This window comes from Cornus florida, unplaced genomic scaffold, assembly GCF_030987335.1.
Source record: "Cornus florida cultivar Cherokee Brave unplaced genomic scaffold, ASM3098733v1 CherokeeBrave_3.0.0_Hap2_Chr02, whole genome shotgun sequence".
Lineage (NCBI taxonomy): Eukaryota > Viridiplantae > Streptophyta > Magnoliopsida > Cornales > Cornaceae > Cornus > Cornus florida.
The window spans coordinates 6,745,057-6,769,456 of record NW_026775572.1 but is presented as its reverse complement, the minus strand read 5'-3'; the positions used below and the strand labels follow the sequence as shown (position 1 = coordinate 6,769,456).

Sequence of the window (24,400 nt, the reverse complement as noted above, 5' to 3'; positions counted from 1 at the left end):
CCCATTTTATAAATCCTTTTTGCAACCTAATAATTAATTATGCTATGTTCCAAGCATCAACAACATCCTAATTGATATATATATATATATATTACTAGCATCAACTCGGCATTCTGAATATAAAATTTTAAAAAAAAATTAATAAAAATTTTGAACTAAATTTTTTCAAATTTTAAATCTAAACACACTAAAAAAACGTAACACGTTAATTTTATATTTAGAAATGCTAATAAGAAAAATGAAATATATGTACATAAAAGACATTAACATGGCCGGGGCATGTTTGGACGTACTATGCCTTTATAAATAGATTACTCCGTAAAACTTATCATCAATAATCACTTTAGTATGTATGAAGTTGAAGTATGTGTGTCGGATTATTCTGTATTGGTAACATTAATAATGTGTGAGGTTTTGTTTATATATTAAGAAAAAAATTAAATAGGCAAATAAGTAGAATAGGACACGTAAAGCGTTGATGTCCGTGGATTAGGGCGCCCAGGATGGTGAACGTCTGGCTGTGCAATAAAAGCCGATCCATTTATATATATATATATATGTATAATAAGGCCTTGTGAGTTTTGAAGTGGTCTTTTAACCTCATGTGTCCAATTGTTTTGTTACCCCTTTTTACCCGCTTCTCTCTCTAACACTCTCTTTCTCTCTCTAGGCTGCCCTCTTCTCTTACAATTTTCAATAAAGCCCACGCTCCAAGAAAGAGAGTGTGTCCACAACACCCGACCCGTTTCTGTACCATAATTTTGTAGCCCCCTGTTTCGCATCTCATTAACCAAAAAACAAAAAATTCTGCCATAAAAAAAAAAAAACTTTTAAAGAATATGAGCCCAATGGTATTATCACATTTCTTTTTCAATTAAAAAGGATGAGCGTTCAAGTTTTACTCGGGATACATGAATAATGGATATGCAAGTTTGCTTTAACTTTTAAAAAAATAAAAATTAATATTGCTGTTTTATTTCTTATAGGACCAAAGATTTGGTTATAAAAAAATGGTACCACTATTTTTTTTAAATTTTTTTTATAAAGTGATATATTTTTTTAATTTATCAAAATTTGACATTTTGCTTGTTATACCATATGTACAATGTGAATTTTGTAGCTTTTTTTTAATGGGAAGAATTGATTATTCTCATGCATGACTTAGAGTATATTGACTAATTTACGTTTGGATGAAAAGAATTTTGAAAAAAATAATAAAAAAATAGAAAAACAAAATTTCACATTTGATTTAAAAGAAAAATTAAGAAAATAATATTTCATATTTGACTAATAAATCTTGCATTAGACGTGGTTCTTGGAAGAAAATAATAATAATAATAAAAAAAAAAAAAGAAAAAGAAAGAGGAAAAAAAAAAAAAAGAAGAAGAGGAGATCAAAACATTGAAATTTGCGGGTTATTTAAACCAAAAAATAGTAAAATTTGCGGGTACTGTGGAAAGTGTTTCTGACGCGCGCGTGTGAGCGTGCAAATTGTCTTCCTCTCTCTGGCATAACTCCCGCCTCCATGCAAATCCGCACAAACGCCTCTTCTCTCTCTCTACACTATTCAATCCATTCTCCTCTAGTAATCCCTATCTACAAATTTTTCCATTCCTCTCTCTCTCCTTAATTACTCTCTTTTCAATTCCTCCCCAGAAAGGAAAAAGTAAAAATCTGTCCGTTTAGGAACGCATTTGTTTGGTGTAATTTCTCAACAAAGGAGGAAACGAAACTTTTCTCTCTGTGTTTTGAAGTAGAGAATCAAATACCCCAAACGAAAACGCCAATTGGTTTTTCATCTCTCTAAACACTTTCTCTCTCTACAAGTATACATTGTGTAAGCATTTCGGTGGTGCTGCATCGTCATCGTTTTGGTAATGGAGGTTCCTTCGACGGTCCCCGCCGTTCCGGCGTCGCTGTACGTCGGGGACCTCCACCACGACGTAACCGATGGCCAGCTCTTCGACGCATTCTCCGAGTTCAAGAGCCTTGCTTCCGTGCGCATCTGCCGTGACTCGTCGACCGGTCGCTCCCTCTGTTATGGCTACGTCAACTTCATCTCTCCTGAAGACGGTACAGTAATCGCAATTCTCGTTCTTTTCGATTGATTACTTTAATTTATCTAGGAATTCGTCGTTAAGTGTTTTGATTTATCAAGAACTAATGGTAGGTTCTTTAATTACAATTGAAGACTGAATAAATTTGTTTAGGGGATGATTAAATTTCGTTGTCTAGGATTATTATTGTTTAATTGGTTTCTTTCTTTCTTTGGGTGAATCGGTGTACTCTGTTATGGATTATATTGTGCGAGGATAAGGGTTTTGATGTTTTGAGTAATTTTATTTTATCTTTATATGCACATATATGTACTTTTATACATTTTTATATGTGCATATATATATATATTTATATTTATATAATTCCAAATCCATTCCATAAAATGATTCAAATTAATGAACTTGCTGATAAATTTGTTGTTTATGGGATGGTTAGATTTTGATGTTTAGTGTGATTTATTGGTTATTGCTTGGTTTCTTTGGGTGGTTTCTGTTATTGGTTTTATGGTATGTTGTGTGATGAAAGGATTTTGATTGTTGAGAGTGAAGAAAACGAACTTTTATTTTTAAAATGTTTGGTTTCTATTAATCTATTCATTCTTTTTTATCTTTTCTCTTTGTAATTTGAGTAGGGATTCATGCTATTGACGTGGAATTTTAGTTTCTGTAATTTTTATTTTTATTTTTATTTGAGTGTATTCATGCTATTGGGGTGTAATTTTACTTTTTGTAATCGTGCTTTCTCTTTTTCTTTTGATTTGAGTAGCGATTCATGCAATTGAGGCCAAGAATCACACTATTCTGAATGGAAAAGTGATAAGGGTTACGTGGTCACATCGTGATCCTGATTCGAGGAAGAGTGGAATTGGAAATGTGTTTGTCAAGGTATATCTGCTCTCTCTCTCTAATCAAACAATAGTTTAGGTCAGCTTTAGTATTTTTCTCGATTTTGGTTTTCAATGTAAAATTGATTTTGGGTAATTGCAGAATATAAGTGAATCAATTGATAATGGGAAGCTTCAAGAAATGTTTCAGAAATATGGGAACATCTTATCTTGCAAAATTGTCATGTCCGAGGATGGGAAGAGCAAAGGATATGGTTTTGTCCAGTTTGAGTCTGAGGAATCTGCAACTGATGCCATTGAGAAGCTTAATGGCTCAACTGCTGAAGGCAAGCAGATGTAGGTGCAGCTTTCTTTTCGCCGTTCCACTCTCATTTATCACACTTTGTATGAATATTCATGTTCATGGTTATGCCTTATCGACCATTTTCTAATAATTTATGGCATAGGTATGTTGGTAAGTTTGTGAAAAAAAATGATCGGGTTTTACCAAGTCCCGATGCTAAATTTACAAATCTATACATGAAGAATTTGGATCCAGATGTCTCAGAAGAACTTCTTAGGGGGAAGTTCTCTGAGTTTGGGAAAGTTCTTAGCTTGATTGTATCAAAGGACGAGAATGGGGCCTCAAAAGGATTTGGATTTGTGAACTTTGATAGCCCAGATGATGCCAGAAGGGCAATGGAAGCTATGAATGAATCACAGCTTGGTAGGTTATATATTCTTAATGACGTTAATTTGTTGAACATGCCACAGCTTCCCAATTTTAAACCCTTTCTTCCACACTGTGGCGTGTGAGTAGGCTCCAAGGTTCTGTACGTAGCTAGGGCACAGAAGAAAGCAGAGCGTGAGCAGATTTTGCGTCATCAGTTTGAGGAGAAACGGAAGGAGCAAATTTTGAAATACCAGGTGGTCCTGTTGTCCATTTTCTCCTCAAGAGTTATTTACTTGTATTTGTATTTTCTTTTTGTAACTATTTGATTTGATTAAAATTTTAGGGTTCAAACATTTATGTCAAGAATATTGATGATGCTGTCACTGATGATGAGCTACGAGAACACTTCAGTCAGTGTGGCACAATCACTTCTGCGAAACTTATGCTAGATGACAAAGGAGTGAGTAAGGGGTTTGGATTTGTTTGCTTTTCTACACCCGAGGAGGCCAATGAAGCTGTGAACACTTTTCATGGTGAGTTCATAAGCTTATGTTTGTGATTCAGATGCCATGGAATAATGTTCAGAAGCAGTCAGTCTGCAAATCTTATGTTTGCGAATTAGTGTTTCACTAAATAATTGCACACTTAGCACATGCAATACCTTTTTATGCTCACAGAAAAATGATGGTTCCTTATGCAACGCTCACTTAAGTGACTCTTTAAGGATTTCAAATAAATGGGATATTTCAAATTGTTTTGATCTCATTTGGGTCTTAGTGCAGAGAGTCAGAATAGAATGAAGAATTCTTTCAGTTATCAAGTTTTACTTGATTGACATTCGGGGAATTTTTATAAACGAATATTTTTACACTAGGGATTGGGGACTTCCATAGATATGGAAAAGTTTACAATCGGATGAATAAAAAACAGAATGCTCTCTCCCTCACTATCGTATAGTTAGGTTCAGTTATGTCTTGTAAAAAACCATTCTTCAATTTCTGTACCTTTTTTTAGTGCTTGTTAATATTTGTTTTGTAAATGAGGGCACACATGTTTGAATCACTTATATATTGAATGGTGGCTTGGCTTGGAAATTAGTTATTGTGCTTGCTCATGTTCATACATACAAACCAAGATACTGGCATACGAGATTTGCTGCATCTAGAAATGAGAATTGACAATGATATTACTTAAGTATTATTTTCAGAATGTTCTGAAAGGTTTATGTATTGTGACACTTTGCTTTTGTCTTTCAATAATTTTAAGAAACAGCCTTTCTTATGGGTTAGAAGCAGTTATTCCTCTTGTGACTAACAATTATTGTCCATGAATTTTTTGCAGGATACATGTTTCACCAAAAGCCGCTATATGTGGCTATTGCTCAAAGGAAAGAGGACAGGCAAGCCCAGTTACAGCTTCAGTATGCGCAGCTAATGGCAGGACTTGCGGCTTCTTCTGCTGTTATTCCTGGGGGATATCATCCTCTTTATTACACAGCTCCTCCTGGGGTTGTTTCACAAATACCTCCACGACCAGGGCTTATGTATCAGCCTCTGGGGTTGAGGCCAGTATGGAGGGCTAATGGTTTTGCACCTCCAACCCGACCGGGTTTTCAACAGTCTCCGCTTCCCATGGTTAGTACCTAGTATCTGTTATGGCAATTAACTACTCTCAATAAAACATTTGCCCAATTATTTAGGTTTCTCGGGTCTTCTATACTTTTTGATCTATGTCCATGTCCTCCATAACCAATGGATTGACTGGGAATGGTAGAGAAGTATTTTGGCAATGGCAAATTTTCCGGTGTTCAATATAGACTCACATTGATATACTCCTAAAATCTTCTTCAGATTTCTAATGCTCCAAGACAACATAGGCAAAGCAGAGGCCGGATGAATGGACATATACTTTCACAGGGTGCTGGTCGCACTGTTTCATATGTGCCGCATTTGCAACAGCACCCTCAATCAAAAGATTCAAGCAATCCACAGGTGTGCCCTCTCTTCCTTCCTTCTCGTTGGCATAATGCCCTGACGTTTATTGTGTTTGTTATGCAATACGTACCTTACATTTTGATGCACTAGTTACTTTGTCTAGTGGCCATTAAATATATACTGCATGTGAATGACTTCTTGTTGTACTTGTTCCCTGTTCCCAAATGTTCTTGTGATGGTGGTTTCATGCATTATTGGAGCCATACTCTAAGATGTGATTGTGGATAAGAGGGACTTGTTGTATTAAGGTTTCTCATGACATAATGTACCATTGTCAATGCCTATATTTGATGTATTTATAGCAAATTGGTGATTTTAGAAATTGGGCTGAAATAGGCATACTTCCTTCAATCTTGATGTGAGATGGTAAACTGCTCCATTAAATAATGGCATACTGCCCTGGAAAACACTTCATTTTCTGGAAAAAAAAGTAAAGTAAAATAAAAAAACAAATGATGAAGAATTGTAATTACATTGGATTCTTTGTTTCTTCAGTCAATAGTTGTTGACCAATGGCCACCCTCTTCACTAATATAATTGATCTAAGCTAGATTTATCTTCAATTTTATCAAACAAAGCCATGAAGAATACCTTGTTTAGAAGAATCGGCCTATGCCCTTCCTAATTGGGTAATAGAACTTGCCCGTGCTCTTCCTAACATGCAGTTTATTTAGATATCTCTCTTATTACCTACCATTGACAGCCTGTCTGCATTCCTTCTTTTATAATTTTCTGTGAATGATGAGTGAGGGCGACATCGTCTAGCTCGATTCTATAGCTTGCTTTTCCACCACTTTAAAGACCTGAAATGCCTATGTTAAAGGGGCATCACCCCACGAAAGATTCCAAAAATTGACCCTTTGTTTTCCATTTTATTTTATTTTTTCTAATTTTTTGCTGCCTGCTTCTTGAATCAACAACAATGTTATTGTCACCACTTGTTTATATTCCATTCCAGTGCATCATCATGGCCATCTTTTGTTTTTTAACTGAAGCAGTGGGCACGCCCAAAGAACATTTCATTCAAACTCGTAATTACTATTTTCTAAAGCTAATTAACCTAATTTCCTTCCTTTGGAATGAAACCTTTTTTCCTTTCAGTATCATGAGATTCGTGAATTATTTATCCATTTTTGCAGAAATTTTGCCCCAGCAGCTCAACATTCTTTAGAATATCTTGTAGGATCATTGAAATGTGTTTTAATGCATCCTTTGGATTGGTAACCTGCTTGTAACTTAGTTCTCACATCTGAAATTGAGTGCTTATCTGGTTACAGTGACAAATGATTTTGCTATCTGAGTTCCTGACAAAAATATAATGATTGCAGTGTGTTATGTGGTTTGGTCAACATAATAACCATTTAGATTAAATCATCCATCTTTGGATTTTTATGGATGGAAATGTGCATGAATGAATTACTTTGGTGCAGCTATGAAAGTCAATTGAACTATACGTGTATTAAGCATGATAAATGAAAGTATATAATACAGTTAGACTTACCACCGATATGGTTCACATATAATATCTGAGCAATGGTTTGCAGCGGGCTGGGCAGGCTAGGAATGCGACACACGGGCGTCCACGTGACATAAATAAAGGATCTGGAGCCTCATTGGCTGCTTCCAGTTCTTTTGGATCAGGTTCCGAGGGATCAGAGATGTTGAGCAGCAAGCTTGCTGCTGCTTCCCCCGAGCAGCAGAAACAGATACTAGGGGAGCGCCTCTACCCCCTCGTCCAGAATCACAAGGTAACACTAGTTTTCTGGTGCTCCAGGGTATTTTATTTTTTATTTTTTATTTTTTGGAGTGAATACAATATGACCCCTTTAGGTACACATTTATCTTAAATTTGTATATGGGATAATGTTGGGTTTCCTGGTCATGCTTACGTTCATTAGTACCAATTTTGGTGTGAAAATAATTTGTAAAACAATATAGTCACACTATACTCTTAGGAGTTAGAGCCGTAGAGGCGCTTCTTGATCAGAGATGTTTAGCCGTTAGTGTTTACTAGTTCCAAGCACACCATGAGATGCCCTTTAGAACTCATCATAATCTAAAACTCTGCATAATTTGCTTTCAGCCTGATCTTGCTGCAAAGATAACCGGAATGCTTCTGGAGATGGACAACTCAGAACTGCTTCTGTTGTTGGAGTCACCGGAGTCACTAGCTGGCAAGGTAGAAGAAGCTGTTCAGGTACTCAAGCTTTCCAATGCCAAAGTATCAGGTCAAGATGCACTTCATTCTAGTTACCTATCGGCCGAGGTTGCAGTAAACTGAAAAAGGAAGCTGTCCAAGAATATTTAATTTTTTTTCCAAAGACAAGAGGGTCACTCCACCGATCTGGTTTCAAGTGAGCATGATTTTTGATAGATACCATCAGCGAACCATCTGAGATTCTCTGGCTTTTAAAATTTATGCTTTTTAGTCTTTATTTATGGTATAGAATATTTCTAACTTTAAACATCTGGTATTTCCTTGCTATTTATGGATCTGACTTTAGAACTTGAGGTTTTGTCAATTTCTGAACATTAGTTGAAAATTTCTGAACATCTTCAAGTTAAGCTCGAAATCGAACACACAAAAAGGAAAGAATTGACGTGTTAAGCTTCAAATCCAACAAGCACAGTCATCTGGGGATCTGGGAGGTAAGTCCCTTCGTATAGCTGCAAATTGCAGGTTCAGTTTATGAACTGCTTCTTATGCTGAGGTCCCTCGACCCAGGAAGCTTTTTATCGGCACTGCTGCAGACTATGTTGTGATAATGGTTCACTATTCACTATAAAAATTGGTTTTCATATTTCTGGTATATGTGGTGTAAATATGGACAAAAATATTTCTCTCTCTCTCTATATATATATATGTATGTATATAAATGGCAGTCCAGTCCTCCAACCTTACTTTATGTTTGAGGTTCTCGGCCCAGCAACTGCTGGTTTAGGTTCCTTGAGTTAAGTTTTAGTTTACCCCAATGATGCATCAACTTTGACATGGAAAATGAGTTAAGTTGATTAGTTTACCCCAATGATGCATCAACTTTGACCTGGAAAATGAATAAAGGAAAGGTGAAAAAAATAAACAGTCGAATAGTTACTTTTACTTGCTTTTTTAATTACGAATTCAGGCACCAAATAAAATAAACGTGTAAGAAATTTATCCAAGAGATAAATGAAGGAATTCTCGAATATCCAGATACGTGAAGGGATTTTTATTATTGCAACAAATACGTAAATATATATATATATATATAATTGTTACTGTAATGTAACGTAATTGTTATACATAGTTGAAAATTGAAATGGCGGGCCAAGAAATTTACGTGCTTGGCGGAGATGCTAGAGTAGGACTCGTCATGCTTATGTAATCATGCAAGGGAGAATTCGTCATTAGACACCATTCCTGGACCATCAATGGGAAAGAAAGACACGATGTCCCCACAAAATGGGTGTTTAGGAAGCAATAAAAACAACAATGATAACATTCACCGGAATGAAATGTGTTTTTCTTTTTGACTAATCCCATTCCTGAAAAGTCACTATTTTACTCTTAATTTTACATCAGGGAGATTGTGACACTTCTTATATTCATCGGTTCTTCCTTTCGCATCAAGGAGATTGTGACACTTGCTATTTTCGTTGGCTAAGAGAAAGGGGCACGATGGAATATTTATTTATATATAATATACACTCACAAACACGTTAGAAAAGACGAAAGGACATACCACTCAAGGTAATAACTTTGATTAAGTTTTGTGTTATATGGAGTCATGATTTTAAAAAATGGAATCGGTATCACTCAAGTCAAAAACTTTGATTAGGTTTTGTGTTGTATGGAATTTGAAGTCATGTTTTTAAGAAGTGGAGTCTGGTGCGGCGTACTGCATTGAACGACTCACAAACATTACACGTGTCTCATAAGTGTGATGCTTGTGAGCTGTCCAATATGATGCGCACCATCGGATTCTTTGGAAAGGAAAAAAATGTGTTCTACATTACACACGTCTCAATGCTTGTGAGTTGTCTGATATGATAAACATCAAAGGATTCTTTGGAAAGGAGAAAATGTGATCTAATTCAAAAAACAATATTAATTTTAATTTTTAGTGTAAGCACTATTGAAGACTTGGTATTTTCATTGGTTAAGAGAAAGGGTCACGATGGAATATTTATTTATATACAATATACTCACGAACAGGTTGGAAAAGGCGGGGAGGACGTACTACTTAAGTCAAAAAGTTTGATTAGATTTTGTGTCATATGGAGTCATAATTTTAAGAAGTGGAGTCCGGTACCACTCAAGTCAAAAACTTTGATTAGGTTTTGTGTCGTATGGAGTCATGATTTTAAGAAGTGGAGTCCGGTGCGGCGTATTGTACCCGAGACCCACAAACATTACAAGTGTCTCATAAGTGTGATACTTGTGAATTGTTCAATATGATACACTGTAAAGGGTTCTTTGAAAAGGAGAAAATGTGTTCTAATTCAAGAAACAATATTAATTTTGAGCGTAAGTACTACTGAAGACTTGATTTCAAACAACAATATGGAAAAATAAAGCATAACAATTGTAATTAATACATAGAACTCACAAAACATAAAGCAAAAAAAACTCAATATGCAACATCTTGAAAAGTTGCATCCGGTATGATCTCCCTTAATCAAAGGGTGTTGGGATTATTGATGACAAAAATACAAAAAGGAGGAAAAAGGCAACAGGATAAACTTGATTTTCTGCTAAAAGATCTGAAATATGATCTAATACATACAACCTAATTAATATATATATATATATCTCATCCAATGAATTATAGCAGAACCTCAATTTTGTATTTCAATACTTCCCAACTATTTAATTTTCTTCCCTAATCACGTACTTTAAATAAATCATTAAGCAGTGAAAATTTAGGAAATGAACGACAATTTAGATAATAGATCAACAATCCATTTAGTGCATGCAGCCTGAGTAGATATAGAGAATCTGCTGAAATATACATCTGACATTGATCTTGGAACTAGTTTTTCGCGTATGAACGACTATTTGTGTGTTTGTGTGTGTGTGTGTGAAGAGAGAGAGATAAAGAGAGATCTTTTTATAAAGGAGAAAGATATGATAACAACCAAGTAATGCTAACAAGTGAATTTTTTTTATACCTGACAACTTTGTATGCAAATGCTTTCCCCATTCTCAAAAGCTGGTTTGCTTTTTCTCCACTGTAAGCAATCCATGATAAGTCCAATCCCATCAGATTCCAATCACCCCATACTTGGAAAATCATGTCTTTTGTATCATTCATACTTTCTGCACAAAGCAAGTATCTGATCCCTACCTTTTCTTATTAATTTATTTCTTATCATCTTTCCACTCCCACTCAAATTCATCCTTAGAATCAACTTTAGCTTCTGTGGGCAATACAAAATTAGGGCCCTTTATTAGCATCATTTCAACTACCTTCACATCTACACTTCTTTATCTTTATAACATGAATATTCAAAGGTTATACAAATCCATATGTCAACCTTGCAAGCCACACTAAAAAGTATCATAATACCTTCATATAATTTCAACACTCACCTCCTCAGAAGCCTTTTCTTGATCTACTACTATTTCCATTATATGTTGGAGTTGTTGAACAACATCCCTCATGCTAGGTCTCTCCTCTTTCTTCTCCTTTAGACAGGCAAGTGCAAGGTCCGAGAAGTGCTTCACACTTCCCATTATCTTCATGGAAGGCTCCTCGCCAACCAACCTTTGGTCCACAACTTCCATGATTGCACCATTGGTAGCCCGTTGACTCACATAAATGGCCAGGTTCACATCGTCTTGTTCCCGTGAGAAGTCAATTGCCCTCTGGGAAGTGAGAAGCTCGAGCAACACAACCCCATAACTGTAAACATCACTCTTATCTGTTAGTTGGTAGTTGCGGTAGTACTCAGGGTCCAAGTATCCTAATGTTCCCTGAGCACAGGTGGACACATGACTCAACCCCGGGCAAGCCAATCTGGACAGCCCAAAATCTGCAACTTTCGCATTGAAGCCATCATCCAGGAGTATGTTAGTTGACTTGACATCTCTATGATAGATGGGTGTGTAAGCAGCTGAGTGCAGATAAGCCAATGCTTCAGCAGTTTGTAGAGCAATTTTTAGCCTTGTTTTCCAGTCCAGAAAGGTAGAGCACCTGCCATGTAGATGGTCATGGAGGGCACCATTTGATATGTACTCGTAGATCATCAGTGGTTGCTCAGCTTCCACACAACAACCCAAGAGCCTGACAAGATTCTTGTGATTTACTTGAGAAAGTATCCGAACTTCGTTGAGCACTTGTTGGGTGCTTTTGATGTTGCCCACTTTAGCTGACTTAACGGCCACAACAGTCCTGTCTTGAAGTTCACCTCTATAGACTTCTCCAAAGCCACCACTCCCTAATATCCTGTCTTTAGAAAAGCCATTTGTTGCTTTCTTCACTTCTTTCAGGCTAAACATCCTTGCAGATTTCCCGCCATTGCTTGATTTTAACATGTCTTCTCTTTCCTTGGCAAGCTTCACCTGGTTAGATAATTTGATGGACTTTCTCACTGTAAATGCAGCCATTATTACAGCAAGAAAGACAACTGAGACAACCCCAATTGAGACCTTTAAAGTGAGGTCAGACTTTGAGTTCTTCTTTTTCAAGCAAATTCCACGGTCATGATCCCAGTAGTAGCCTCTATTGCAAAGGCAACGAAAGAGGCCATTTTTACTGGCAGGTGAACACCTGGAAGCCCCAGAGCAATCAAGTTGAGTTTTACATACCGGTTCAAGTGAAGGAGCCCATTGAATTTCTAACCCCTCTTCCCACTGGTTTGTGGGGTTTTCTGGATCCAAGTCAAGGATGCTTCTGAATGCTCTGCAACCTGAACTATGCAGCCGTATCTTGTATGCTGACGGCATGCCACCAGCAACAAAGGTGCAACAGGGGTCAAGACCACTCGCACACTGAAGTGCGCGTTTGGTGTCCACATGTCCTGAGCTCTCAAGGTAACGGTGGCAAAGGCTGGAAGTAGTGCAGTTGAGAGGAGAGACCAAGAGACGAGGCGAACAGTTGAAGAGGAAGATTGTGTTTGATGAAGTGATGTTAAAGGGGAGTGTCTGGTTCAACCAGATTCCCTCACTTACAGGCATGTCTTGAGTAACACATGTACCAGGAAGCCAAGGTGATGGTTGCACCACCATGCGTCGAGAGGAAGCCATGATCCTGAGGACGAGATAAGAACTTCCATTTAGGGCATCAAAGTATAGTTTCTGAGAGTGGGGATCACAACGAAGAGAATAGTCTAGATTGCCACAATTGGGGTTTGTGCTTAGAGGATATGGGATTTCTGTGGAGCCACAGTTTGGGCAGGTCCTTTGTGAAGAACAGTAATTAAAAATGAAAAGAAGAAAGAAAAGGGAGCTAGAAAGAAGTGGTGGTTTTACACTTGATTTGGTTGCAGTCATTTTGCAAGAGCAAGGGGAAAGAGTTGAGAAGATTATGGTACAAAGAAGAACGAAGATGGGATAAATAAAGGCTAGCAAAACAGAATAAAGTGGGTGAAATGAGATATGAGTTAGCTGCAGGAATCTATGTTAAAAACAATGGAACTTTTGGTGTTTATTGGACAGTTGGATTCCTCTCATATGATGGTGTCGATAGGGAGAAATTTTCACCATGTTCGCTATATAAGGAAGTGTCTAACTAGAAAGACTTGCACTGCTAACTAATGGGTTCTCTGATTTTCATTTCCTTTCATTTGGTTGAGCGAAGACTTGCTTAAAATACGCATGAATTATAAAAAAGTGGAAATAAAAGAAGGAATTCAACAGTTCATTGGCACTCGCACAACAAAGAATTTCATATTCTTTTCCTCTTGTCAAAAGGAGCACGAATCACTAAGAAATGAAAAAAAAAAAAATTAACAAAGATAAAAGAAAGAATTCCACAGTTCATTACCACTTACACTATAAAAAAAACTTCATATTTAGTTATCTTATAAGCATAAATGCGGATAATTTAAAACAACTAATATATTCATCTGCTGAAGGCAAACAAAAGCACAATACACTTTTACACAATACAATCTGTCTCATTTATCATCACATTATAATTGTAAGGTGCAAAGAATTTCGTAAAGTAATAGTATGAAAATACAATAATAACAATCTATCAACAAATAAAAAGTAATGAAGAAGGAAGTACAAACAAATGTAGTCACATGCTCTACAATTTCATGGAAAATAGATATCAAATCATCAGCATGAACAGTAATCTGTGTGTATGTTTTCTAAATGTCCCATCTAGGCAAAGGAACCGTGCATAGAAGTAGAACAAAAATTATAATTGATGAAATTTGTCTTTTGTGAATTAGATGGTTGTTGCTGAAACAACACTTCAAGCTGAATCTATCAAAACTCAACCATCAAATTTCATTATTTTTTCTTTCTAATTGTTATAGTTATTGAAATTTTAATAATTTTCATGACAATCTATTAAATAAGATATTTTACTTTCTATGGCACCTTTATTACTCATGTATCCCACCAGAATAGCATTTTTATAACTTTTCGAGATGCTAAAAATCTTATCAAAAGATACAACTACTAATTACAGTAATATGAATAATATGATGTCAAAATGTGCTCACACACTTTTTTCCCAGTCCAAGAACAACCGAAAGCAGCTTCATTATCCACAATAAAGGTAAAACAGGGCAGTCTTCCAACTTTGCCAAAAGCTGTTGGCTTCTACACTGGTTAAGCAAATGACAAGAAGTAGAAAAACATGACCAATTCATCCTTCAACAATTTTTACAGGAGACCTGCACAATGGAATAATGAGTTTAAGCCCAAGAGACGTTCAACTAAGGAAATCACTGTGGAAATACATGCCACTCAGCAAAGAGAGATGATGCTTCTCAGAACCCATTACATACCCAAATGGGCTTTGTTTGATGGCCAGTAGTTCAACGTCCAGCTGTCGATCCACCAAAAAAAGAGAAAAACGACAAAAAAAGGGGCAGAGAAAAAGATTACAATGTAATAAGATAAAATGTAAATGTGTAAAAGGGAAGTTACAGAAGTATAACAGAAGTTAAAAGAATATTAAATTCAAGTGAGTATAAAAATAATGAGAGACTAATTGCACAAATGCATGGGAATATTACTGATCTTATTATTACACGATAAAGACAAAGGAAAATGTCTGTGAAACTAAAGTGCTGCAAAGCATTTAAACAGTGTCAATTCAATATTAAGAAGATTCTGTCTGTTAAGTTTGGAAAGCTACTTTCGGACATGGAAACCTATTACAGAAAATTTGAGTTTCTGACATTAGTTTACTGTGACTGGGTTTACTTCTACTTAACCAGGCATGAGTGTTTTCCAATTCTTCATCCAGTCATTGTCAAAAGGGATACTTTGATATAATATTGAAGCTCAAAGCCATTCAGTTCTCGTCTCCTCTCTTCTTTTTTTTTTTGTACATTAGTACCCTAAGAATCTTATACATTTTCTTATTATTTCTGTACACATCTAAAGAATCTGATGCAGCTCTCTCTTTCTCTCTCTCTCTCTCTATAATAATATATAATCTATCTAACTCTAATTTATTATTCGAAGAACCAAATATTTTCAAATAGGTTTACCGGAAAGAATTAGACATTTGTGTTTAAGTTGACAGCATGGGATGGTCCGACTAGATTTAAGTGGAAATAGGGCTAGACCATCTAAAATCAGATGACTAATGCAGTGTAAAGAACTAAAAAATCAACCAGTCCATCCCAACCAGTTGGACTTACCAGGTTTGGAAAAATCGAAATGGAATTGGTCAAACAATAATATCATTTAGTGAAGGAAAGGCTACAAGACTAAATACGGAGCCTGTATATTCCATTTCTCACTAGAATTGACACTCACAAGCATCAAATCAGATGCAGATCTCATCTTTTAGAGTTTTGTACCTTCACTAATAATTTAAAAAATTAAAAATTCTGAATAAGATATAGCATATATCAAGAGCTGATAATCAAAAAATTTCTAGATTGAGATTCCAATTCAAACACTCGATAAATGAACAAAAAAATTTAGGCACTATGTCTTGAGCTGTGCCTTACTGATTTCACTATCTTAGGAAATAGACCACTTAATGTGTTTAGTGACGACATGATAGCTGGTCCATCCAATAAAAGACTGAAACCTAATTCAAAGTGGATTATACCCTTGTCCAATTAGATGAACATTCCAGAGAAAAAAGTTTTATATATTGATAAGTAAAGAAGGGAAGAGGATATGGAGAATCGAAAATACTGATTTATAAAAGTATAAAGCCTGAGGCTTGAGCAAGTCACAATTGATAATGTAAAATTCAGAATTTTGCAAAAAAATCATCAAAAATGAAAAATCAGCTCAATTAAGTTGAACTGGCTCTGAGAAGAAGTAGAGGGTGGCATGCTGGTTTTCAATTGGTTTGACAATATGAATAAATTTTTCTAGCTCCCCTAGCTCTTGATATGTGTGATTTACCAAAAACAGCCTCTGTAACCTAGCTTTGCAAGTCTGAAGCTGCAAAGGAATTCATTAGGTAAATCGACCAAATGTATTTTTAGCAGCAAATATGAGAGAAAAATCAAATCACTCCCTATACTTTTAAGGTGTTATGAGAGATCTATTAGAAGCAACTTTGTTAAAAACCACCATTGAGTATAGATTGTTGCTGATATTGGGAGCCTTCATAAAAAGCATCAGTAAAAATTGAAAGAATTATCCATAAAAACATAAAGTTGATCTGCCATAATCAGCTACATCGACTCCCTTTTTCACGGATGATGAATTTGTATCTTCATATTTCTTTACAGAACATTCTGGATCCATTCTATTTCCCAACAACATTTAAATTCACTATTTCCCTTTTCAAACCAAAACTGAAGTAAGGGAGAAAGGTGTATTACTTCAATTGTAGCATTTGGAGGGATTTCCTGTACCCCTTTGCTTCCATAAGCTAGCTCAGGAGGAACTATCAGCAGCCGCTGCAAGAAATTGATGAATTAAACAATTGATATAGTAAGTAAATTAGGCCCCTACTAGCAAATTTGTCCAAGTTTTAAACATTCATAAATAATGTGAATAATAAGTGCTCTTGGACTAAGCTCAATTTTCTGACATGATGACATCAAACTTCCACTTACTTGTGCCTTCTAAAACAGAAAATTGAATTTAAAGACTGAAAGAAATTGGTACATAAAATTTCACTTTATTTGATTAAATGAGATCAAAGTAAAATCATGTTACTTTTGAGACTAAAAGATTCTCTTCACTCAAGCTGTTTGGATGAGTATCAACTTTAGGATTGTTACAAAAGAACAGAAATGGTGAATGACATGATTAGCTCCTTCAAATATTTGAAATCAAGGTCATTCTACACAACAGGATTCTGCAGAAGAAACAAGGAAATATCATGCCAGTGACTGGTCTCACCTGACCTCCTACCCGCATCCCTTGAACACCAAGGTCTAATCCTTTAAGGACTGAGCCCCTCTCTGATTGACCAACATCAAATCCATAAGGCTGCAGCAACTCAAGCATATATAAATTAGTTATGGCTAAGAATTCTTCAAAAGATAAGTTACACAAGAAATTAAGATAGGTAACTATTCTTTAATGATAGCGCAATTGATTGGTGCAGTGGTAAAGCTCGGCAGTTAAACGTTAAGAATCAGCCACTTTGCAAAAGTAATATCAAAAGTGTCAAAACTAGAGAAAAATAGGGAGAAAAATCTTACCATTCTTTTATTCTTCTCACAAGGAGGTATATATACCATGCACATATTAAACATATAAGGTAAGTATTAAGTTTACCAAGTCAGCTCTAATCAACTACGATAATTATGCTGATAGATGAAAGGTAAATCCTAATCAATCACGTTAACAAAAAGTTAGGTGTGTACCCCGTTTGCCCCTCCCAAATTCACAATTAAAAAGACTACACTAGGTAATATATTCTTTTGTCACCTCTGCCCAGGTGGATATAAATGAAAACAATAGAATCAAAAGAAATAACTGCTATTTGTATAATAGACACCTCAAGAAAAGAGTAAAATAAAATAAATATATTTTAAAGACAACATAACAATAATCAAGAAGCTGAATAGAACACCGGTGCACACACTCTGACACTAGTATAAAAAAAAAAATGTGCACATAACTTAATTAGTTATCAGAATATTGGGGTTAAGCTGATTTGCTGGCCACCTGAAAGAGAAATGTGGACTGGAAAATGGAGTCTTTGCTAGATTTGTGGGTCTCCATCAAAGAAGAAAGTATTGTAGGGCATCGATGATGAAAACTGGTTTTGCTAAAGAAAAGAACATTTATAGTTTCCAAGTAATTAAACCAGCAACAGTTACCAAGGAGTGAAGAAGGCATTATTAACAAAATTAGAACAACATAAATTAAGAGAAGAAGCACACTTGATGTGGTTACTGTTTGTCTATAAACGATCAAATGAGATGAAAAAATTATAGTGTAGCTATAAATCCAATTGTACTTTATTGCATAGAATGTTTAAAAATTACATAGATTCATGAGAAACTAGATAATTGACCATTGGATTTTTGTTTTTTTTATTTTTATTGTTTTTCTCTCTGCTCTTTATTGGACTTCACTAATAGAGGATAAGATTGGAGTATGGAGTTTAAGATAATATGGTCACATACATTGGAAAAAGAATGTTTGTACCATTGAAAAAGAGTAAAGCATGAAGGTAACAAAGAAAATGTGCATCGCGATGTTGAGAATAGACATGGAGGCCAGTGATATCATTGGGATGTGGTCTTATATTAAGCTAAATGGGAAAAAGAATTCATGTAGCCAAACACAATTAGTAGGGGCATGAAGCACTCTTGAGATGAGTTGATTGTCTACAGAAAGAAAAATATATAAGAAAGGGAGTAACATCTGTTTTCGGTTTGAATACTAATTATTAAAGTTCCTCACCTTAGAGAAAGTCAAAAAGAGAGGACAACTGTAAGATAAGACATTCACTATGTGAAAAACAAGGGGACTCATTTTGTGACATTTTTATTCTTTGTAGCCCAGATAGGAAGATTTGTTTAATGATTCTTGATTGAAAGCAATAAGAATCAAACCCCTGACCCCATTGAATGCATTGCCAGCACCTTTATCGTTGCGCCACAACGGCTTTACTAGAAAGGTTCACACAATCTCTGGAACACCTTAGTTCCACCTCTCAATCTGCAATGTCTGGAACACCTTCTTTTTCCTTACCAATCTGTGATGTAATTCAAAATTGGACTGCAACCCCTAATTAGTTCCACTTGAAGCAGATAAGATGTGCAATGTCTCCACTGTCACCTGCTTTCAGCTTGTTGAAAGATGAGGGAGTGAAATTTTTCATAGGAAAACCATCTCATCTAATTCAATTACTAGAAGGATGAAGAATACAAATGTGTTTTGTCGCCTCAACAACAAACAGAACGCCGCCCTGTACAATTAGTAAAATGCTCTTCTAGATGAATCAATTTATTTGCTTTTTCATAGTACCGCCATGAAAGTTGAAATAGGGAAACCATTTCTTTCCGTATACATTGGGGCCTCTTACATTAGCCAGAATACACATGATATTAATACAGAAAATGAATTATAAGGGAAATGAATGATAAATGTACCATTGAATCTTACCGTTCCACCACCAACACCAAGCCCCTGTCTACTTGTCATAAAAGTGATGTTCTTCCATTTAGCAACATAATGAACCTACAACATGAATTTAACATCATTTAGTCCAGTTGCTTGAGAGAAAATAATCAGAAGAATCGTATATTCATTTTAAAATTCTAAAGAACAAACCCTAATGGAAAATTTGAAGAACCTTTGAAACACAAATACAATCTGCCAAGTTTTCTACTGGAGTGAACAAATTTACTGGCTGTCTTACACAGTTTCATACTTTATGCACTAAACAATTAACAATAATTCAATAAGCTTAACCATTCAAAAGAGATTTCAGCGTTGAAGATATTTTATTTGTTTAATTGTATCTGTTATAAATAAAAAAAATAAAAATAAATAATAAATAAAAAATAAAAAGTTTGTTTAATTGTATCTCATATCCGAGAATGAATGATACTTATTTGGGTTTATCCCCATCAAGAATCTTCTCTATCTCGGTTGGTTTTTTAATCTGAATTGTCCTGATTAAGAGGACTGCTCGACAATCTATAGAATTATAATCTGAGATTTATATTATTCCAATATGGAACACTTATATTATAATGGAATGTTTCTCAACATTCTGAAAATAAACTCAGCAATGAAGGTAATGCCTTACAGGACATACATTTACAAGTTAAAAAGAAAACAATAAACACTCTGCTCTAAATGGAAGGGTGTGAATGGGTGGCATAGGTATGTTTTATAAAATAATTTAAACCACGTAGGTAGACATTAGAAATTTAACTAGGCTACAACCATACTGCAACCCGAGATCCCTTCACAGCCTGAAGACCACTGCCAACCTTCAGATCATAGTACCTGAATGATGTTGCCATCAAAACTTTTGAGTAAATAAGAAAAGACATGCACAAAGTTTAAAAACTAGAAGCCAGAGACAATCAATGTGTTTACTTAACAGAGTAACACTAAGATTTAATCTGATTTCTTGAAGTGATGGAACAGTTCAATCAAAGTAATTATATTATTGAAAACAAATGTTAAATTCCACAGATTAAATTCTATTGATTTTCTTTCATGCACTAATGCCTTTTTGAAGCCATTGTTTATAGAGAATAAGAAAAGGCTAAATCACCCAAAAAAAAATTTATCTATAATATTGTAGAAGTTGTGGGAAAAATGCACTCAAACTGGTGAAGTTAGGTCAATTGTGTTGAGAGAGACAGAGATCTTGTGAGATGGAAAAGCAAAAGAAAAAAAAGAAAAAGAAAAAAGAAAAAAAAAAGGAAGACATGTCAGGATAGAAGATTATAGAGTTCCCATTCTACCCCCTACTGGCAGAAAGATAAAAAATGAACTTGGATCGGTTACATCCTCCCATTTCCAGAATCAGACAGCTTCTGCTAAAAAATAATCCCCAAAAATAAAAAACAATAAAACTAATATATTTTATATTAGAAAGATACTTCCTTTATGCTATCATGAGTCCAGATGCAGCATTAATGGAAGGCGAATTTACATGTAAAATACAAAGTTTATGGTACCATGAAAAGAAATTTAGGAAGATATGACGAACAAGATATATATTTCTATGTTTAATTGGAGTAACATGCAGATATTTCTGAAAGAAAGAATTTCGATAGGTTGTGATAGTTTACTAACTTTAGGCCATTGGGAAGGGTTGTATACTCGCTTTCAGGTATTTTTGCTCCTCTAAGCTGCAATAAACAAAATAAATTACTGTCTCTCCAATATATATTTAAGAAAGGAAAAAAAAAATCACTAGAATCAACAAATAATAATGAACATGTTAGAAGAATCTTACAGCTCTTCTACTCGTACTAGCAGCGCCAGCCACGTCACAGAGACAAATGCCAGTAGCTGACTCATAAAAGAAGTTAATTAGCCACTTAGCTAAACAATGATGCCTCCATTAACATGAAGAAGTATATAAATGAGTGAGACTGTGAAAGAAAACTGAGAAACAAGGCCACAAAAGAGCACAATAGATAACATTTTGGAAGTCACTAAGTGATAAGGTAGGGAAATGAATCAGCTGAGAATGGCAGTTCATATATGTGAGATTGGTGATGGTGCAAACGAAGAGCAAGCCATGTACCAGAGCACTAAATGGGGAAGGAAGGAAAAGAAGGAAATAAATAATAAGTTGATAATAGGGAAGTCAATGGTAACACAACTTGCCAATTAATTGACTTACCTTAAACACTAGTAAGCTTTAAGTTACCAATTGCCTCAAAAAAATTATGCAGTTAGAGAATGAGCCCAATACTGCGTATCAAATTCTAACACCTTTATTCAATTAGACGAACATACCAAACCAAAGTGCAAAATTGCACACCAAACCAGAGATCAAATGCAGAGATGGAGTTCTGAAGCAAAGAACCCCCATAATCAAAGCTATGATACCGTGTTAGACTACCAATTGCCCCCAAAGCTTAAACTGTTAGACAATAGGCCCAACGATGTATATTGAACTCTAACAAATTAGACCAGTTTGGAATCCACTATTTGATAATCATGATTATATCCGATTATGATCCACCATCGGGAGCATGACAGGTATTTGGTAGATAATATGTATATTCAACAATGACAAACTATTTTTTGTATTTGCAGGTTTTGGCGCAATAGTAAGGCTTTTTGATTGTGCCCTGGAGGTCACAAGTTCGATATCGTAGCCTCTCCATCAGAGGAAAAGTTGCGTACATTTGATTCTCCCTAGACCCCACAATGTGGGAACCTCATGCACCTGGCTAGCCCCTTTTTCTTGTCCTTGTTTTTTTATTATTTTTTTCCCGAATCTCCTTGTTTTATTTTGTTTACTCATAGTTTACTCATAATTCTTGATCTTTTGTTGCGAAAGGCAAAATCAATTGCTTTTCCTAATAATAGGAGTGAGCTATCTAATTCCAAAAAGCCTAATGCCCTTAAATTCCAACAAATAGGTGTTAGCCATATGGCCGTGTGATCTTTTTTAGCATTCATGTTATATAGGTGCTGACCAAAATGTTCAAATATACACGTTAATCAAATTGACTCTCTAGTCTCTATCTAGACTGAGAAATGGGAAAGCAATTCAGGGTTCTTGGATTGTGATATATTACAAACCGGCATTAGTACCGAAAATTGAGATCAACCCTGAACCTCTAAAGCAATATGACAACATACCCTAGTATTTACTAATCAAAATGTCTTAATCTGAAGGAAATATACTAGTCTCCCAAATAATATTGATCCTTGTAGCAATACAATCAACAAATTTGCAAGACCCATCTAATGAAGTCACAAGATTGACAAGAAAATGATAAGTGTGGAATCTAGAGAGAGAAAATGTGATGAGAGTAATGGACGAACCTGCTGCAAGAAAACAACCCATCAATCCCCTCCTTCCCTCATGCTGTAAAGATAGTGTTACTGGTTCTGCTGTCGCCTCTGAGGAACGTGACGAGCAGCGAAATGGCAACACAATACTCTTATTGGGAGGCCTCTTTCCTGTGGATTGAAATAATTCGGTAATATATACATATATAATGAAAATTTACAACAGTATATATTTAGAGAGAGAGAGAGATAGAGAGTTAACTTGTAAGTGTAATGGAGGGGAGAGAGTGGTTAAAGAATGCTGATTTGTGGTGCTGGTAAGGGAGAAGGGAAAGTTCCATGGAGTCGGTTGTAGCGTCAGTTAGGAAGAGGAATGAAGAAAACCAGTTGGTTGTGGTCTTGCTTTGGTGAGAGAGATAACATCTTAATTTCATCCACATTTGAAACCTTTATTTTATTTTATTTCTTTATTTTATTTTATTTCTTTTCCTTTTAAATTTTTATTATTTTTTAATTTTTAAGTTCAAGCAAACATTTTTTTTTTTTGTTGGGGGAGGGTTGGGATGGCAACCGCGCCCCCACAATCGTTTAAAAATCTCATTCCTGTCCTCGTCCAAAATCGCAAAAAGATGAATATTTTTCACTCCATTTCTGTAACTATTTAACATTTTTATCCCCGCGGGTACCCGCCCCACCCCATTTAAGACTATAATTTATTTATTGTTGAAATAGATTTGCCCTTTTGTTTTTTTTCCTCATCTTCAATTCGTCACCATTGCAAATTTTCTTTAATCAAATTCTTTTTTTACTTTAATATTGTTATATAGGGTACTTAATATATAGTATGAAATATATATACTAATGAAATAAGAGTATTTAAGTAATTTGCTTATCTAAACGGGGCGGGACGGGGCGACCTCCCCCACCACTGCACCAAACCCGCACGAATTTTTATTGCATCAAACCATTCATACCCAAATAAGCAAAACGATCTCCAAAATCGCCAAAAACGGTGTTGGTAACTGCGGGGAGAGCCAAATTGCCATCCCTAGGGAAGAGGGGTAAAAGGGTAACAAGAACACATAGTGGTAGCCAACTGATATATGCATCTGGTGGTCACCACCGCAAACAGTAGGCAAGTGATTGACAATTCTTGTAAAAACGGTGAAGTTTAGGGTTTGAGTTTATAATATGATATGTGAGTTTCTTGATAAGAAAAAATAATACTAATCGGTGAAATTTGATTTGTTGTGGATGTTGAGTCCCATAAAATGTTTATTGTGATTGATAATTTGCTACCCATTTGAGTCATAATTTGTTTGATACTTATTTAAGGTGGTGTGTTAAGGTAGGTGAATTTTTTTATATATACATATGGGCTTAAGAGATTACAACCCTTGCCATTTTCTTTGGTAGATTAGAAGTCACTATAACACAGCCTTTGTGACTACCTTCTAGGCGGGTATGTGTGTGAGGATTTGGATGGGGTAAATGTTATATGTAAATTTAATATCTTTTTACGACACAATGCGTTCTAAAGTTCTAAACTCACCAATTAAACGTACTTAACCTAGAGTAATACCAAGATGGGCGACCTCTTAGGAAATCTTTGGTTTGGGGAGCCAAAAGTGAACAATATTATATCTGGTTAGGGTGAGGGTCGTTACAACCTTGTGAGCAAGTGTGTGCGAACGTGTGCAGGTGGCACCAGTAGGCTACCACACTGAACGAGCTACATGTGAACAATCACATATCACTTGGGTGTGGAGGTGGCATGTGTTATATGTAGATTTAATACCCTTTTACAACAC

The 24,400-nt window shown here is 35.5% G+C and overlaps 3 protein-coding genes across 5 annotated transcripts; 1 reads left to right on the top strand and 2 right to left on the bottom strand.

Annotated features, from left to right (window-relative positions):
- The first annotated feature begins 1,078 nt into the window (after positions 1-1,078).
- LOC132293351 (polyadenylate-binding protein 7-like) lies at positions 1,079-8,396 on the top strand. Its single transcript, XM_059790797.1, has 10 exons — positions 1,079-2,073; positions 2,824-2,942; positions 3,045-3,238; positions 3,349-3,608; positions 3,702-3,808; positions 3,898-4,087; positions 4,896-5,188; positions 5,405-5,545; positions 7,093-7,296; positions 7,632-8,396. Exons 1-10 carry the CDS (start codon positions 1,878-1,880, stop codon positions 7,827-7,829), a joined length of 1,902 nt encoding a protein of 633 aa, XP_059646780.1. The 5' UTR covers positions 1,079-1,877; the 3' UTR covers positions 7,830-8,396.
- A 2,508-nt stretch (positions 8,397-10,904) lies between these two features.
- On the bottom strand, positions 10,905-14,019 carry LOC132293349 (wall-associated receptor kinase-like 20). The gene has a single exon (XM_059790792.1). The coding sequence runs from the start codon at positions 13,020-13,022 to the stop codon at positions 11,100-11,102; it is 1,923 nt and encodes a 640-aa protein (XP_059646775.1). The 5' UTR covers positions 13,023-14,019; the 3' UTR covers positions 10,905-11,099.
- A 78-nt stretch (positions 14,020-14,097) lies between these two features.
- LOC132293350 (peptidyl-prolyl cis-trans isomerase FKBP16-4, chloroplastic) lies at positions 14,098-23,018 on the bottom strand. Of its 3 annotated transcripts, none has more exons than XM_059790793.1 (10): positions 22,852-23,018; positions 22,623-22,760; positions 21,073-21,128; positions 20,910-20,965; positions 20,051-20,108; positions 19,257-19,331; positions 17,034-17,123; positions 16,508-16,585; positions 14,495-14,535; positions 14,098-14,380 (listed from the first exon to the last, which is right to left on the bottom strand). In XM_059790793.1, exons 1-10 carry the CDS (start codon positions 22,928-22,930, stop codon positions 14,353-14,355), a joined length of 699 nt encoding a protein of 232 aa, XP_059646776.1. In that variant the 5' UTR covers positions 22,931-23,018; the 3' UTR covers positions 14,098-14,352. The 3 variants fall into 3 exon arrangements, with proteins under 3 accessions (XP_059646776.1, XP_059646778.1, XP_059646779.1); XM_059790795.1 differs by having other exon boundaries at positions 20,057-20,108; XM_059790796.1 differs by having other exon boundaries at positions 20,093-20,108.
- Positions 23,019-24,400: the final 1,382 nt, after the last annotated feature.